This window comes from Protopterus annectens, chromosome 1.part0 (genome assembly GCF_019279795.1).
Source record: "Protopterus annectens isolate FY-2018-M chromosome 1.part0, PAN1.0, whole genome shotgun sequence".
Lineage (NCBI taxonomy): Eukaryota > Metazoa > Chordata > Ceratodontiformes > Protopteridae > Protopterus > Protopterus annectens.
This window is the reverse complement of record NC_056725.1, coordinates 1874007606-1874024800: the sequence shown is the minus strand read 5'-3', so window position 1 is coordinate 1874024800 and position 17195 is coordinate 1874007606. Positions and strand designations below refer to the sequence as shown.

Genomic DNA, 17195 nt, shown 5'->3' with positions numbered 1-17195 from the left:
GACATCTGCAGCAGCTGGAAAGGCCACAGAAGTACCTCACAAAGAGGATTACTGGCCTCAGAGATGTCGTACACTGACTGTCTCAAAAACTCCAGCTTTACTCTGCAGCATATCGCCTACTCCGATGTGATTGCTGCATAACATATAAAGCCGTGTCAAACCCAGAGCTGTTGGACATGCTACACCTAAAGAAATCCCAATCCCTCTGAGCTACACGCTTTAGAGACCTAAACCTTGTCACCACAATAAACAGGACATGCTGGAGGGATCGATTCCTGTCCAAGAGACTTCCTGTACTCTGGAACAAGCTAACCATCATTGTCAAGCAAAGTTCCTCATTAGCACTTTTCAAGAAAAATCTTGATAAGTGGATAGGAAATAGGAAATACACCTCGGGATCACTTCTGTTGCTCTGCTCGACTGAGACACAGGAAAATAACTTTCTTGGGTGGCGTAAGCCAGGGAACCTTGTTGGCTAGGCTTACTTAAGCCCTTGGGCCGATAGCCTAGTTACCTACCTATGAACCTATAACCCAGAACCAATTCCACTTTCTAATGTGTCCTTATCCATTGTTAAGCTGCATTTTCACAAATGTTTTGAAACATATGTAGTTGCTGTACTTAAGAGACATTATATTTTGCAGTCAGAATCATGTTTTCATTTATTGTATCCTGTTTTTCAGCTACTCGGAAAAAATCTCGAAGAGAAAAAGATGACGATAAAGCCTGGGAGTATGAAGAACGTGATAGAAGAGGTGATAGAAGCGGTCGCAATGAAGGAAGAAGAAGCAGTCGTAGGGATCGTAGCCCTGAAGAATCTGATATGGATGATTCCCCCCCTCCTTCTCTTAGTGATGGTATAATTGTATTTCATTTTGATAGTGCCAGCTTAGATAGAAATAGCTCCATCACTTTTATCAGTTGTGACATTGCTGGTTTGTCAGTATCATTTGTTTCAGGTAACTTGACATTTAGTAAGTTTAGTGTGTTAATTTTTTTTTTTTGCTTAGAAACATTTGTAAAGTTGAAGCCCACTAGTACAGGTTATCTGATTGCTTGGTGAAAGCAGTCAAAGTTGCAGAATTTGATACTTCATTAGTTCGGAATGAGATGATTTGTTCGCATTCTTTCTTGCAAGTCAAGTCCTGCGTTACAAGAGTTTAATTTAGATTATTAACCAAATGGCAAAATGTAGCTGTGAAGGTACAGTGAAGTGTTGACACTGGTTCATAAACATTTATTTATTTTTAAGGTGTCTTTTTATTCAGTATTGCAGTGTTCTTTACATATGGGTTATATTCTGTCCAATGACCTGACGTCTGGCCTGTATATAAAAGCTTAGAGCCATTGCCTGTACGTGGGACGTTGCACTCTGGCACAGATAATGTCAGCCATAAAAAGGACGTCCACACGTACCATCTTCAGAACTTTTTTGCTGCCATTCGGAAAGGTTGACTCGTACATTCGGTCTGCCTTTTGATCCCGTTGGTTCATCTTACAGCTTCAGAAAAGTACCCCATAGGGGATTTATATATTGCTACTGCCTTTTGTTTTGTTAATGTCCTCCATGAAGGGCAAGTGTAGGTGTGGAAGTCAAAGTCCACATAAAGATGGTCATGAGCTTTGCTTGTTTTGCTTAAGGCGTACTCACACTGTCAGCTTTGAATTTGTACTTAGAAAACCAAATACTCAAATATATGGCTAGGGAGTCTATGGAGGGTTCCACGTGTACTTTCGAGCTGTCTTTAAAGAGGAAGAACAGCAAGGCTAGGCCCAAATCCTCTTTAGCTGTGCTTGCTCCCTTTGACACGCTCCTTGGGGTTGATGAAAACCCAGCAGTGTGATTGGAGGTAGGGTCCATTCCCTCGGTGGGTACCGGGATGGAAGCTGTCAAGAGTGTGGATCCTAGCACATCCGAGGCTGGGCAGACATGCGGTTCAGATGACTTGGGAGAACCACGGCTAGTGATTGCAGAAGACTCTGGGAACTGTTCCAAGTTCCTTGTCCAAAGAACTACTGGAGGTTAAGCCTACATCCAGCATCTCTCCTCAGCAGGATAAGCCTGTGCAAAAGAAGCAAAAGACTAGGCATGTTCTCACTCCTTCTACCCCAGGGTCAGATTGGGATGTTTTTTCACAGGGCCTTAAGGCCCTGATGGCTTTGAGGCCTGCGACATCACCTTCACCCATAGCGGGCCCGACCTTTGCCTCTTCTCCAGTGCAGCTGTCTGGATCCCAAGGCCTTATTTCAGTACAGCCTGCAGAATTTCAAAATCATGACACAGATTGAGGAGTCTTTATCTGGTGAAGAGTCTTTAGCATACTCCACTCAAATTCCTTTTCCTCTGGAATATACTTCCCCAGAGGAGGAGTCTAATGGGGGGATACTGCCATGGAAGATCTTTCCTTCGGTTAAACTATTAATAAAATGAAGGAGTTTAGGTGGGATTCCTTTAAAATCTCAGAACAGAAGAGATTATATGAGCTTCGACAGGTAAAGGCCCCTGCACCTCCAGCTGTCCCTCCACTACTGCCAGCCTTTTTTGATGTTTTCAAGGCTGCATCTAAGATTCCTGACTCCCAAGCCCCTGCCCCAAGGAGACCTGATAATTTCTGTAAGGTCCCTGGGGATTGCAGATTTCTTTTTAAATGTCCCTCAGCTGACCCTGCTGTTGTTTCCATTACCTCAGATAAGTTCTTGAAGTTATCTCCTTTACCAAGTTGCTCCCTTCAGATAAAGAAAGTACAATTTTGGAAAGGTTGGTTAAGAAGGTGTTTACCTCTTCCACTTTGGGTACCAGGGCAATTTATTACCAGGCACACATGTCCAGGTATGCTCTGGCTTTGCTTATTCGTGCTACCTAGGCTCTTCCCCTTTGCCAGATTCAGAGGCTAAATCTCTGGTCCTTTCTCTCTCATCCTCCTCTCAAGTAGCTAGACACTGTTGAATGGAGTTAGTGCACTTGAGGCCTCTGCCAGAGCTGCAGCTTCTGCTTCTGTTCTAAGAAGGCATTCTTGGTTACGGCTCCAGGCAGTTCCTGATGGCATCAAGGCAAAATTGCTTGATGAGCCTGTTGACCATTCCTCATTGTTTGGAAAAGCAGCTGCAGCGTTGTTTCAATCACTGCAGGAAAAAGCTAAGGAACTCCAGGATTTGAAACACCTACTGGTTTCACCAGTTCCAAAATTTCATAGAAATTTCTTTGCTAAGACTTCCTTCGGCAGGAAACCTGCTCATTCCTCCACTTCTGTTCCTTCTGGAACTAGACCCCGAAAGCTATCTAGGAATCACCCCCAGGCCAGGGCTGTTAGTCCTACAGTTGCTGTTGTGTGGCCCCTCCTCAGCAGCCCTTTCAGCCCAGACAAAGCCCACTGTGATACCTTGTATCCTCCTCCAAGTCGTACCCATTTGTTCCTTCTGCTCTTCCTTTCCCTACCAGCTTGGATGGCGATCACTCAGGACTCCTGGGTGATTTCAGTTATTCAAAACGTTTACTTTCACTTGGAAGACCCTCCTTCCTTTTCAGGGAATACCTCAACCTCCCTCCAGCCAACTGCATTTGTTTCCCTTGATCCTGGATCAACTTTACAACCAAGGCACCATTCAGTCTGTCCCTCCAGACCAGCAGGGAAGGGGATTTTATTCCAGGATGTTTCTAGTTCCAAAGAAGGATGACCCTTGGAGGTCTATCTCAGATCTCTCCCTATTAAACACCTTGCTGGTGTGCTTTCCTTCAGAATGCTATCCCTTCCTACTCTTCTGCCCCTGGTCCCCTCAAGCTTTCTTAGCTTTTCTGGATCTCAAGGATGCATACCTGCATATCCCTGTACAACCTGTTTTCAGAAGATGTTTGTATTTCTCGGTGGGTTCTTTGCACTTTAAATTTGCTGTTTTGCTCTTTGGTCTTTCTGCTGCTCCAAGGAAATTCACAAGGTGCCTAGCCCTAGCCATTGCATATTTAAGGCTGAAAGGACTTCAAGTTTACCCATATTTAGATCTGTTTCTGGCCAGCAGCCCAGACCTCTTAACTCAACATCTGAACCTAGCCATCCCTATTCTGCAGGCACTGGGTTTCACAATAAATCTCAGAAAATCATGTTTCACACCAAGTCAGGATGTTGTATTCCTGGGGTGCAGATTTCGCACAGATTTGATGATAGATTTTCTCCCTGTGCGGAAAGCAGCCTGTCACTGCATTCATGGAGGCTCTTCGGCCTCTTCCTTCCATCACGGCCAGGGAGTTTGAGTGTTAGGATTCATGGCCTCTACTTTTCCTTTGCAAAGATACACATGAGAAAGTTCCAGTAGTTTCTAAAGACAGTTTGGACCCAACATGCTTATCCCTTGGATGTCCTGATTCCCCTTCATCCCTGCCTGAAAGTAGAGTTGGGTTGGTGGATGGAGTAACACCATCAGAACCCTGGCCTACCTCTTCAGGTTGCTTAACCAGCTCAGCAACTCTTTACAGACGCCTCTAACTTGGGGTGGGGAGCAACCTTTGCTTCCAGAAAAGTTCAGGGCGTTTGGTCCCCTTCTTAAAGGAAGGAACATATCAACATCAAGGAAATGAGGACTCTGCTTTCAGCATTACAGGCATTTCACCCTCTATTCTTGCCAGGACCCCTAAAGATCCTCACAGAAAATGTCATGGTCCTTTGGTACATAAACAAGGAGGGGGGGCACAAAATGTAATCTCCCCTGTCGCTTGGCCATCAAAGCTTGGGGAACTGGCTGCCTTATACTAAGTATATCTGCATGTGTGTACTTTCCCTTAGCTCTGAACATGGAGGCAGATGCATTAAGCAGGTCCATGACAGTCTCACGAGTGGATGCTCCACAGCAGTGTGATGTTCTTCGTGTTTCACTGTTGCAGTCATAACTGTAGGGTGTTCCTGCCGGCAGGCAGCCCGAGGTCGGCCAGAATCCCAAAGTCTGGGTCCGGCGTCGGCTGTATAAGCTAGTAACCTGACGTCAGTACGCCTTGGTACATAGCCCTCAGCCGACGCCATCTTCTCCAGTCTTTCTTGCCGTGCGGTGGAAAGCAGCTCGCAAAACGTTGGTTGGCGATTTTCGAACAGCATTTTTGATTGTTGTCGGTCCGAAGTTGTTACTTCTCTTCTCAAAGCTAAGTACCCCGTTGGGGAATCTTTTTCTTGTTCCTCCAATGTCAGAAAAAGTCAATAATTGTATAGCGTGTGGGAAACAAATACCTCATAAAGATTTCCACTCTTACTGTCTACCTTGCTTAGGCCCTGACCACGACGTTTCTTGTTGTCGGTTTTGTGCCAAGTTCAACTCTCGTACTATTAAACGGAGGTACGATTGGGCTTTAAATTATTTTGGCAGACGTTTCAATTACAGAATGTCATCGGACACTACCGGAGTTCAAAAGAAGCGCAAAGACAAAGACAGGCCTCCGAGGTCCAAACAGGACTCGTTGCAGCTGGAGCCAGCGTCCGGTTCGGCTGTCGTCAGTGAGGCGCTTTTGCAGCCCGTCGTCCGCCACTTCTGAACCAATGGCCGATACGGACTCCCATGGGGAGCCATCAATGCCCACGATTTTAACTGCTGCAGGACCTTCGGACGTCGCTCCTTCAGATGGGTCCGGAACCGCTGTGCAGGTACCGGCTTCTGAGGGGGTTTTCAGGCCTACTCACATCACCATTTCAAAGGCAAAGGCAAAGACAAAGACTCCTACTAAGTCTAAAGTTTCAGCTCAAGTTGCTTCTGAATCCACTCCCAAGACACAGAAACAATTATTGAGGATGGCTGAAGATTTGCTTACAATGATTAGGGGTTCTCACCCTCCTCCTGAGAAAAGGCCTCGACAGGAAGTTACTCTGGATTCTTCTGACCAGGCTTCTGTATCTCCTGTTTCTTCCTCTGATCAGGACTATTCCTTTCCCCCTTATGAGGATTCGGATGCTGAGGATTCTTTGCCCTCGGCTTCTCCGCCTTAGGATTTTTCTTTTGGGGAATCCCTGCATGAGATGAGGGAACATTTTCATTGTGAAGGACAGGAATATTCTGCTTCTAAAAAGAGGCTTAGAGAATTTCTTCTTCTTCCTCAGCATAGGCCTTTAGCTATCCCTCCTGTCTTGGACATTGTAGATGATGCTTTTTCTGAGGCTAATTTGAACCCTGATTCCATGCCTCCTGCTCCTTCTAAGCCTGATAGATTTTATAGGGTTCCTGACTCTCATTTATTTTTATTTAAAAATCCTGCTGCAGATCCTGAAACTATTTCTCAGGGCTCTAAGGCTGCTAAAGTTGCTACTTCTAAAAATACTATTCCCTCTGAGAAGGATTCTCGGGCTTTAGACAGGTGGGGAAAAAAGGTATATACTTCTGCTACCCTGTCTGTAAGGGCTTTAAATTGCCAATTTCATATGTTTAAATATCAGCAGTTTCTTTTGTCTGTTTTAAAGCAAAAGCTTGCTTCCCTCCCTGCTTGTGCAGAGGATAAGGAAATTCAGGATGTTTTGCATGCTACTGAACAGGTTAACAAGCATAGCTTACATTGTGGCTTTGATGCTTTGGATGCTTCCTGCAGGGCTGCAGCCTCTGGTACTGTGATTAGGAGACATGCCTGGCTTCGTGAACAAAGTTTACCTGAACAGGTTAAGGCTAAGTTATTAGATGCCCCTGTTCAACAAGATGTTCTTTTTGGTTCTAAGGCTGAGGAAGTTATTAAAAAGATGGAAGAAAAGGCAAAGTCCATGCAGACTGTAAAAGATTTCTTGCAAGTTCAGCCTCCTAGGTTTTCCAGGAATTGGCCCTCTAAAAATTGGTCCTTTCCCACGTCGGACAGGCCTCAAAGGGGAAGATATAGACGCTCCAGAGGTTGTGGTCAAGGCCAGACCTCGTACAGATCTAGACAATGGTCTGCTTCTTCACCTAGAAGGGGAGAAGACAGATCCCAATCTAAAAGAAAACAAACTCAATGACTCTCTCGGTTGGGCTTCAGGGCCTCTTTACCTGGACGCCCCTCTCGGAGGAAAACTGTCTCTTTTTTACAGGAATTGGACACATATTACCCAGGACAAATGGGTATTGGACGTGATTTTAAAAGGTTACAAGTTCCACTTTCTCACTTTGCCAAGGACTCACGGTTGGCCAGATCTGCCAAAACTTCAATGGTCAGAGGCCTTAACTCATGTGGATGCTGTTCTGGCCATGAGAGCCATAGAGCCTGTTCCACTCTCGGAAATGGGAAAAGGGTTTTATTCAAGGCTGTTTCTGGTTCCCAGAAAACAAAACTCATGGAGACCTATTCTGGACCTTTCTGTGTTAAACACCTTTTTGGAAATTCCAAAGTTCAAGATGCTTACTCTGCAACAGCTAATTCCAATGCTCTCTCAGGACGCCTGGATGGTGACATTGGACTTAAAGGAAGCCTATTTGCATATCCCTATCAGACAAGAACGCAGGAAATTCCTCAGGTTCAAGGCAGGTTCGAGGCACTTTCAATTCTCTGTTCTGCCCTTTGGTTTATCTACTGCCCAGAGTCTTCACCAAGTGCCTGGCACCAGTAGTAGCTTACTGCAGACTTCAGGGGATCCAGATTTACCCCTATTTGGACGACTGCCTTATTCAGGCAGACAGCAAAGATCTTCTGCTTCAACATCTGGACTTTGTTCAACGTCTTCTCCTACTACTGGGATTCTCAGTGAACATAAAAAAGTCACATTTGATCCCTTCTCAACAAATGGTATTCTTGGGAGCCCTCTTAAATACAACCTTACAAAGGGCCTACCTCACTCCAGAAAAACAAACTCAGCTGGCTTCTACTTTCAGCACCTTGGCAACTCTAGATCAGCTCACTGCAAGGAAATTCCTGCAGGCTCTGGGCTACATGGCTTCCTGCATTCTGTTGATTCCAAACGCAAGGCTTCACATGAGAAAGCTTCAATGGTATCTGAAAAGTGTATGGTCACAGCATTACCACGATCTGGATGTTCTGATTCCTCTGATCCCCTGCCTCCAGAAGGAGTTCCTCTGGTGGTCCAGGGCATGCATTTTAAACGAAGGGAAACCTTTTCGTCTCCCTCAACCTACTCAAATCCTAACCACGGACGCCTCGAATTATGCTTGGGGAGCACACTTTCTAGACAACTGCCAGAAGGGAACCTGGACAAAGGACCATCTTCACTGGCATATCAATCTGAAGGAAATGTTGGCAGTTCAATATGCCCTTTTAGCCTTCAAAAACCTTTTACAACCAGGGCCTCTGTTAATTCGCACAGACAACACCATGGTCATGTGGTACATCAACAAGCAAGGGGGTTCTCATTCTTACCCCCTTTGCAGACTAGTTATGGGTTTATGGGACACGGCTCTAAGTTTGAATCTGCATCTCCAGGCTCAATTCATTCCAGGGAAACAGAATCTCTTGGCAGACAGCCTAAGCAGAAACATTTCAGATCCTCACGAATGGATGCTAGACACCAACGTGTTCAACAGGATAACTGCAGTTTGGGGATGTCCCCAGATAGATCTGTTTGCATCCCATCTCAATCATCAGCTGCCTCGCTTTTGCACCAGGTCCTTCCACAAAACAGCTTGGAGAGTGGATGCCCTGTCCTTCAGCTGGAGAAGTCTTTCAGCATATGCCTTCCCTCCTCTTCCTCTACTGCCTCGAGTACTACTGAAGATAAAGCAGGACAAGCCCAAGTTCCTCATTCTGATTGCTCCAAATTGGCCTCGTCAGTTTTGGTATCCAACCTTAAACCTCCTGTTCTCAGGGCCTCCTTGGATTCTTCCACTGTACCCTTCGCTTCTGTCCCAGCATCAGGGTCAGTTACTACATTCCAACCTCAAGACCCTTTGCTTGGCAGCTTGGCTCTTCAAAGGAATTTGATTGCCTCTAGTCTTCCCAAACAAGTTTTGGATGTTCTTTTGGAAGCTAGACGGCCTAGCACTAGGAAATCTTATGCCTCTAAATGGAAGAGGTTTTCTATTTGGATGCAGGACCGAGGCTCTGATCCTCAGGTTCCTGATCTCTCCTCTATTTTGCTTTACCTTTTGGAACTTTTATCTAAGGGTCTTTCCTTTTCTTCCATTAAGATTCATGCTTCTGCTATCTCTGCGCATTTCAGTTCTGATCCTCCTGTTTTTTCCATCCTTTGGTGAAGCAGTTCTTGAGAGGGGCTAAAAATTTGCGGCCTCCAAGGACCCCTCCTGTCCCTGCATGGGATCTTAATTATGTTTTAGAAAAACTTACTTTGCCTCCTTTTGAGCCTGCTGCATCTTCAGATATTAAGTTTCTATCTTGGAAGACTGTTCTTTTGTTAGCATTGACCTCTGCCAGACGGGTCTCTGAGTTTCAAGCTCTCATGGCTGTGGAACCATACCTTATTTTCCATCAGGACAGAGTATCCTTGAGGACCAATCCTACTTTCATGCCTAAGGTGATTTCGAAAGTGGCCTTGAACCAGACAATTCACCTTCCTACTTTCTTTCCAAATCCTCAAAATAAAGGGGAAAGGATTTTGCATTCATTGGATGTGCACAGACAGTTACGATTTTACTTGGACAAGAGTAAAGATTTCAGAAAGTCTAACCAGTTGTTTGTTTTCTTTGCCTCCAGTTCTCTTGGGAAACCTATTTCTAAACAGACTATTTCCAAATGGATTGCTTATGGAATTAGATTTTGTTACACCCATCATGGGAAACAGTTTCCAGGGACCATTAGAAGTCATTCTACTAGAGCAGCTGCTACTTCTACAGCTTTCCTCAGAGGAGTTCCTACCAAGGATATCTTAGAAGCTGCCACTTGGAGTTCTGTGCATACTTTTTCCAAGCACTACAATCTCCCCTTGTTTTCTAAGTCTAGGGCAGGCTTTGCCTCTGCTGTCTTGCAGGGTATACTTGCCTCCCCTTCTTCTATCTAAAGCCTCCTCCCTCTCTACACTGCTTTGGGATTCCACCCTACAGTTATGACTGCAACAGTGAAACACGAAGAACATAGTACAGTTGTGTACACCTACCATAAATGTAGATGTTCGAGTGTCTTCACTGTTGCAGTCGGGGTTTCCCTCCCTCCTATCCCCTCTTTTTCTCTTATTTGTGGTGTATTTGTGTTTCCTTGTTGGATTCATATTTTGATTTGTTGGGGACTTCTGACATCTAGGGCAAGAAAGGCTGGAAAAGATGGCGTCGGCTGAGGGCTATGTACCAAGGCGTACTGACGTCAGGTTACTAGCTTATACAGCCGACGCCGGACCCAGACTTTGGGATTCTGGCCGACCTCGGGCTGCCTGCCGGCAGGAACACCCTACAGTTATGACTGCAACAGTGAAGACACTCGAACATCTACATTTATGGTAGGTGTACACAACTGTACTTTCCTGGACCTAGTTAACTGGTGGGGTACTCCAGAACTGGACCAGTTTGTCCCTCCTATGAACAGACAGCTTCCTCGCTTTTGTGTCAGGGACCTTCATCCTCTAAGAGTGGAAGGTAGACTCGCTCTTTCTCATGGAAGTGGATGTTTTTCTACATCAGAAAGTCCTGTTGAAAATTCTACAGGGCAAGCCCAAAATCTTGTTAGTGACTCCCTTTTGACCAAGACTGCACTGGTGCCCTCTTCTGCAATTAGCCAAGGGTCATCACTACACGTTACATCAGTACAAGGGATCATTTATTCACCCACATTTTCTAACCCTACAGCTGACCCTGGGGGTGATTAACTTTTGATCCCTTTCAGGCACCTATTCTTCAAGGTTGTGCTAAGGGTTTTGCAGGAAGCCAGGAAACCCACTACTAGAAAATGTTATATTTCCAAGAAAAGATTTTCCATTTGGTGCCAAAAAAGGAATGTGGGTCACTTTGTTGCAAACATTCCCCTAGTGCTTTCCCAACTACGTGAGTTACTAAACAGTGTTCTTTCTTCTCAAAGTCCATTGTTCTGCCTGCTTGCCTTTGACCCCCCCACAAAAAAAACTTCCAGGTTACAAGTTAAGCTTTTTTAAAAGGTCGGCTATACTTATGACCCCCCAAGAAACCAGTTCCTCCTCCTTGGGATCTCGGTTATGTGCTCGAAAAATTTACCCAGACCCGTTTTGCTTCCATACAGTTTTGCACAAGGAAAACACTGCATGTTCTGTAGTCCTGTCTCTGCTTCATTCTTGCGTATGGGTTCGTAGCCTATCCTCTGCTCCGGCTCAGGCTAGTGCAAGCTCAAAGTCTCTTAGTTTGCTCATGGCTAGGTAGTTATCCCGTAGTGCACCAGTACAATTCCCAGATCTTGTTTGCCGCATCTAAGAGTTCTGATGTGCTTCTTGCTTGGCCGTGGCTAAGTTTAAAACTTTTTCTATTATTATTACATTACTGTTTACCTATAGTGATTTATCTTGTTCCAGTTAGAGTTTAGTAGTGTTAGGGGTATTTGCGGTGGTGGTGCTGCGGTAGCTTTGTCGTTTCATAGCAAGACGTTGTCATGTTCGATTCTCAGCTAGAGCGTCTTCTGTGTGGAGGCATACGTGAATGGGGCGTGCCTTCGTTTAAGGTTGTGCATCAGGGCTAGTAACCCGGTATGTAAAAATCCACTACCAATCATTAGCCGACCAGAGTTCCGCTGTGGCGACCCCTAACTGGGAAAAGCTGAAAGACACAAGACACTAAACAAGTGTTAGGGGTATTTTCTGACCTGAATGGAGTGTTTTTGACTTTGAAATTAGTTAGTTGTTGAGAACTGGTTGGCCATTGGCCCTTGTTCTCCCTTTTGGTATCCTGTGTGCTAGTTTTTCTATTAACGTTACGCGTTTGCGCTTATATTTGCTATTATATTGGTGCAGTGTTTTTCTTGATTATTGCGGAGTTTTTCTCTGCTAGTCCACCCTTTGAGTGTAGTGTCGTTTAAAAGTTTCTGACTTTGTTTTTCTACGACTTAGCACTCCGAGCCGTCTATTTCTAATTTAGAGAGTTAGAAATTTATTTAGAAATTGAGCTTGTGTGCAGAGTCGTCTGATAGTTTCTGTCCTTCTTTCTATGACTTGGCCTTTCTCCCTAGACTCTAAGTTAGAGGACCTAGTCTCCTCTATTTCTTCCTTGTGTGTGCGAGTGCGGTTAGGGCTAGGCCCATTTAAGTTGATTGTGCTTGTGTGTTCCTGCTTAGCTAGTTATGTCTAAAGACTACAAACCTTTGGGTTTGAAAAAATAAGTAGTGCTCCCAGAAGATGTCAATTACAGATGGCCATAGTAGTTGTCTCGGAGCCATTCATTTGCAGGAAACTTGTTTATTCTGCCATTCCTTCAGCTCCAGAGTTCTCCAGGCATGGAAGAACAAGTTAATTTTGAAAGGTCTCCTCAAGCCTTCCTTCGAGGAAGAATTAGCCAGTTTATCTTCCTCTTCTAAATCACATTCTTTTAAGAAAGAGAAGGTCAAGGCAGCCAAAAGGCATTCTCCGGTGCCAACTAGTGTATCAGAACCTCCTCAAAAAATATCTAAACCGGGAAAGACTTCTACCTCCTCGGCTCCACTGTCCTCGGAGCCGATTGATGTTGTTGATATTGGCATTTAAGTTTCAGCCCCAAGCATTTTTCAGGTCTCAAACTTCAGCCTCTTGGGTGTCTCCACCTTTTGATGAGCTTTTAGACCTTGTTAGTTGGAAGGTGTGGGAGACTCCTGATGCCGTGGAGCCAGTTCCCAAAATTTCTGTCTGCCCCCAAAGAGAATTCTTGTCCAAGGGCATGCCTGTAGATGCCATGGTGCTGGCGGTGGCCACTAAGAGGGAACTAGCGAAACTTAATCTGTCCATCCGCCGAATAAGGAGTCTCTAACGATGGACCAATGCGGGAAGCGTATCTCTTCCTCAGCGACATTCACAATCAGATCGCTGAACTATCTTACACATTTTACGAGGCTTCAAAGAGATCTCCGTAAGGAGTTGGGAGATGCTCTACAAGGTGCATCTACTGAAGGAGACCCTGAGAAGGTGTCTCCTCAGTTGTCCACCTTAAATTCCATCGTTAACTCCTCCACGAGGCTGATTTCTTATGCAACCGACAGAGCGAGCAGGGCAGTGGGTTCAGGAGTTTTCCTTAGGGAGGTACCCTTGAATGCGCTTATGTAATTTTGCGGAGCCATTCAAGTCTACCTTTACCAACTCCCCCTTTGGTGATTCTTATTGCTTGGACCGAAGGTAAAAGATAAACTCACCAGGTGTGAGCAAGAAGGGAAAACGCTCTCAGCCGTGGGAATACGTTTTGCCGTCCCCTCTAGACCATATCCTAAGGGTCAGAGAAGGCGGTAAGATGTGGTTCAAGAAGTCCCAGAGATTTGCCCCGTATGCACAGGGTGACTCCTTCAGTGGCAGAGGAGGAGGGAAATGGTAGACTTCACCCTAGAGGCAGGGGCGGCCCGCAGAACCAGGAAGGCCGCGATTCATTTCAAGGCCGTCCCTATCAGCGCTCCTGATATACGGCCCGGCTGTGCTTCTCTGGAGCCAGTCGGGGGTTGCATATTTTTGTATCCAGAAGCCTGGCTAAACATCACCCAAGACAAATGGGTACAAAGAATAGTCACCAGAGGTTACTCCATACCCTTTTCTCTTCCACCCACACGCCCAGGAAGATCCCAGATTTTCCACCCAATTACAGGGATCCAGCAACTGTGGAAGTGAGAAAGTTGCTCACAAAGTGAGTCATCCAAACCGTCCCCGCAGACAAGATAGGATCCAGAATTTACTCCAGATTCTTTTTAGTGCCAAAATGTACAGGGGACTAGAGGCCCATATTGGACCTCAGCAAGCTAAATGAATCCATAAAGAAGGCCCAAGTTATGGATGGTTGCACTGCAGTCTATACTCCCTCTCGGAGAAAGACAATTTGATGTGCTCCATAGACCTCCAAGGTGCGTGCTACCATATAAAAATGGACAGAGCGTCGAGGACTCATATACGCTTCTGGCTGGGAGCCAGTCATTACCAATTTTGTGCTCTGCCCTTTGGTCTCACCACAGCCCCCAGGGTGTTCACCAAATGTATGGCGGTAGTGACAGCTTACCTGAGACATCTAGGAGTGTTTCCGTACCTGGATGACTGACTCTGGACTGCCCTCACCAGGCATCTACTCCTACAAACCAGAGATTCCACTATACAGCTTTGTTCCCAGTTGGGGATTACAATAAATTGGGAAAAGTCTGCCTTATCGCCCTCTCAATTTGTGACTTTTATAGGTGCAGAAACAGACACGGTCACCATGTTAGCTCGTCTTCCCACAGAAAGAGCGTAGAACCTCAGCCAACAAATTCTGTGTCTACTTTGTCTACAGAAAGTCGAGGCAAAGATGGTGCTGTAACTCTTGGGGACCATGGAATCCAGCATAATGTTAGTCCCTCCCACCAGATTACACATGCAAATTCTTCAATGGCTTCTATCGTCTCAGTGGTCTTTTCAGCAACTGCCTCTATCTCACCACATCCTCATAACAGAGTCTTGCAAGAAGAATCTTCGTTGGTGGATTCACCCCGACCAATTCACAGCAGGCACCCCATTCCTTCCTCGCCAACCCGTTGCTACTCTGACCACGGATGCCTCTGAGATAGGGTGAGGGGGCATTATCTAGGCAGGATTGTCCAAGGTACATGGCAAGAAGACGAGGCTTACCTGCATATCAATGTCCTAGAGATGAGGGCAGTACTTATAGAATTGCAAGCACTTCACAACTGTCTCCTTCTAGGCACGATAGCAATCCAGTCGGACAGCATGTCAGTGGTATGGTATCTCAAACAAGGTGTAACCAGATCTTACCCCCTTTGCTGAGAGGCTGTTAGTATTTGGAAGTGGGCAATATCTTCTCTGCGCTTTCTGGTGGCAACGCACATCCCAGGGACAACCAATGTGATAGCCTACAAACTCAGCCGGGCAATCTTAATGCCTCACGAGTGGTCTTTGAATTAGGAAATAGCAGAACAGATCTTCTGCAAATGGGGACAGCCTTGCTGCGATCTCTTCGCCAGTTCGATCAACTACAAATGCCACATCTATTTTTCCCTTATTCCCCCCTCCGGGGGAGTCACCGAGGGACGCACTTGTTCACAATTGGCCCCTGGGACTCCTTTATGCTTTCCCTCCTTTTCCTCTCATATCCAAGGTGATTCAGAAAGCAAAGCTGTTAGGAAGCAGAATGATTCTCATCACTTTTTACTGGCCTCATCAGATTTAGTTCCCCTTTCTCGGGCCTCATCTACAAGACAATCCATGGACTCTGGACTCAGTGCCAGACCTCTTGACACACGTCAGGCTCCCTTCACCCCAGCCTACACACCCTCAACTTGACAGCATGACTGCTCCAGTTCCATCCATAGTCAGGCTTCATGACTTTTCACCTGCTGTGACCCACATTCTCACGTCTTCACATATACCTTCCACCAGGAGGTTATACTCTAGCAAATGGAGAAGGTTTTATAACTGGGCTGAAGAAAGGAATGTAGATCCTTACACTGCATCCATTCCAATGGTTTTAGATTTTTTTGTCCAAACTTTTCCATCAGGGATCTGCTGCTGCCGCAATTAGGGTCCAGTAGGCAGCGAAATCTAATTTTCACTTGGGTCTGCATGAGTCTAACCTGTTGTCACACACATTGTGTAAAACCTTCCTTAAAGGTGCTACTTTGCTTAGACTTCCCTTTCAGGAACTAGTAGCTTCCTGGGATCTGAACTTTGTCCTGTCCAAGCTAACTTTACTGCCCTTTGAGCCTGCCCATTCGTGTCCGTTGAAATTTCTGCCTTGGAAGACTTTGTTTCTAGTAGCCATCACATCAGCTAGACGAGTATCTCAGAGTTGCAAGCACTGTCTATAAAGCCTCCTTATCTCATTTTTCACAAAGACAGAGTTTCTCTTCATACGAGTCCTTCCTTTATCCCTAAAGTTTGCTCTCAAACTAACCTGAACCAAACTGTAGAGTTAGCAGTGTTTTTCCCTAACAATTCTAATGCAGCAGAATACAAATTTCATCAGTTGGATGTTCACAGGCAGTTATGGTTCTACCTTCACAGGGCTAAGGATCTCAAAGTCGGATCAATTGTTCATATCCTTCTCTGATTTTAGATTAGGTCTGCCAGTCTCTAAAGTGACCCTATCAAATTGGATTTTGAGCTGTATTTCCTTCATTTACTCTTCCAATGGAAAAACTACCGTTAAGGATTAAGGCTCATTCTACTCAATCCCAGTCTGCATCTGCTGCCTTCCAAGCCAGAGTTCCAATTGATAGTATTTGTGCAGCAGCAACCTGGGCTACCCCTCATACCTTTATTACTCATTTCAAATTGGAACTTACCTCTAGGGGTAGAGCCTCCTTTGGTTCCATGGTACTAGAGTGGCTCTCAGAAAAATACTCCTAAGAATAAGGTGCTAAGGGACGCTGTCCCACATGTAAGAATGGAGGTGAGATAGGACTACAGAACATAAAGAAGTTATGTACTCACCATAACGTTCCATGTTTTTGAAGTCCATCTCACCCTTCATTCTTATGAACCCACCCACCTACCCCCATCCAGGAAAGATCTGTAGAATAGGATAGTATTACCTTGACAGGGTGGAGACCTTTCATTATTACTGTTCTTTCTGGATAACCTTAGATGCTCTTCGTGTTTTACTGTTGCAGTCCTCACATTTGGGTTATCTGCTTGCAGTATCCTTCAGTCGGCCTGATTAACAAAGTCTTGGGTCCTGTGTCTGTTGCTGTCACATCTTCTGTGACGTCAGGGGTATAAAGCATGCAGCCGACTTCATTCCGCCAGTCTTTCTTGCGGTGCCGTGCCTGAAGCAGAAACAGTTCGCAAGTGCTGGTCGGCCAACTCCTGAAATTTTCGTTTTAGAGGTTCGGAACCAAAGTCTTCAACTAAAGCTAAGTACCCGTTGGGGAAACTTTTTCTTGCTCTAAACTGATGTCAGTAAAAGTAAATATTTGTATTTCTTGTGGAAAGCAAATACCTCATAAAGATTTCCATTCGTACTGTATTCCTGCCTAGGCCCTGACCACAACGTACCTTGCTGTTGGTTTTGTGCCTTATTTAAGCAACGAACTATTAGTAGTCAGTATATTTACTCTTCTAAATATTTTGGTACTCTGTTCAGTTATCCTGATATGTCTTCCGTAAGCCATCCGACTACCGACATTCCAAAAAAAACGCAAAGATAAAGACAGACAGGCCTCCTAGGTCCAAAGCTGCCGACGACGCTTCTAATCG

The 17195-nt window shown here is 45.4% G+C and overlaps 1 protein-coding gene across 1 annotated transcript in view; it reads left to right on the top strand.

The window, feature by feature from the left end:
* Nucleotides 1-17195, top strand: part of NIPBL (NIPBL cohesin loading factor) — a 4951262-nt gene that overhangs the window by 1634809 nt on the left and 3299258 nt on the right. Inside the window, exon 11 of the mRNA XM_044076429.1 lies at nucleotides 684-857. Coding sequence (XP_043932364.1) covers nucleotides 684-857 — 174 coding nt within the window. The remainder of the gene's footprint in view (nucleotides 1-683; nucleotides 858-17195) is intronic.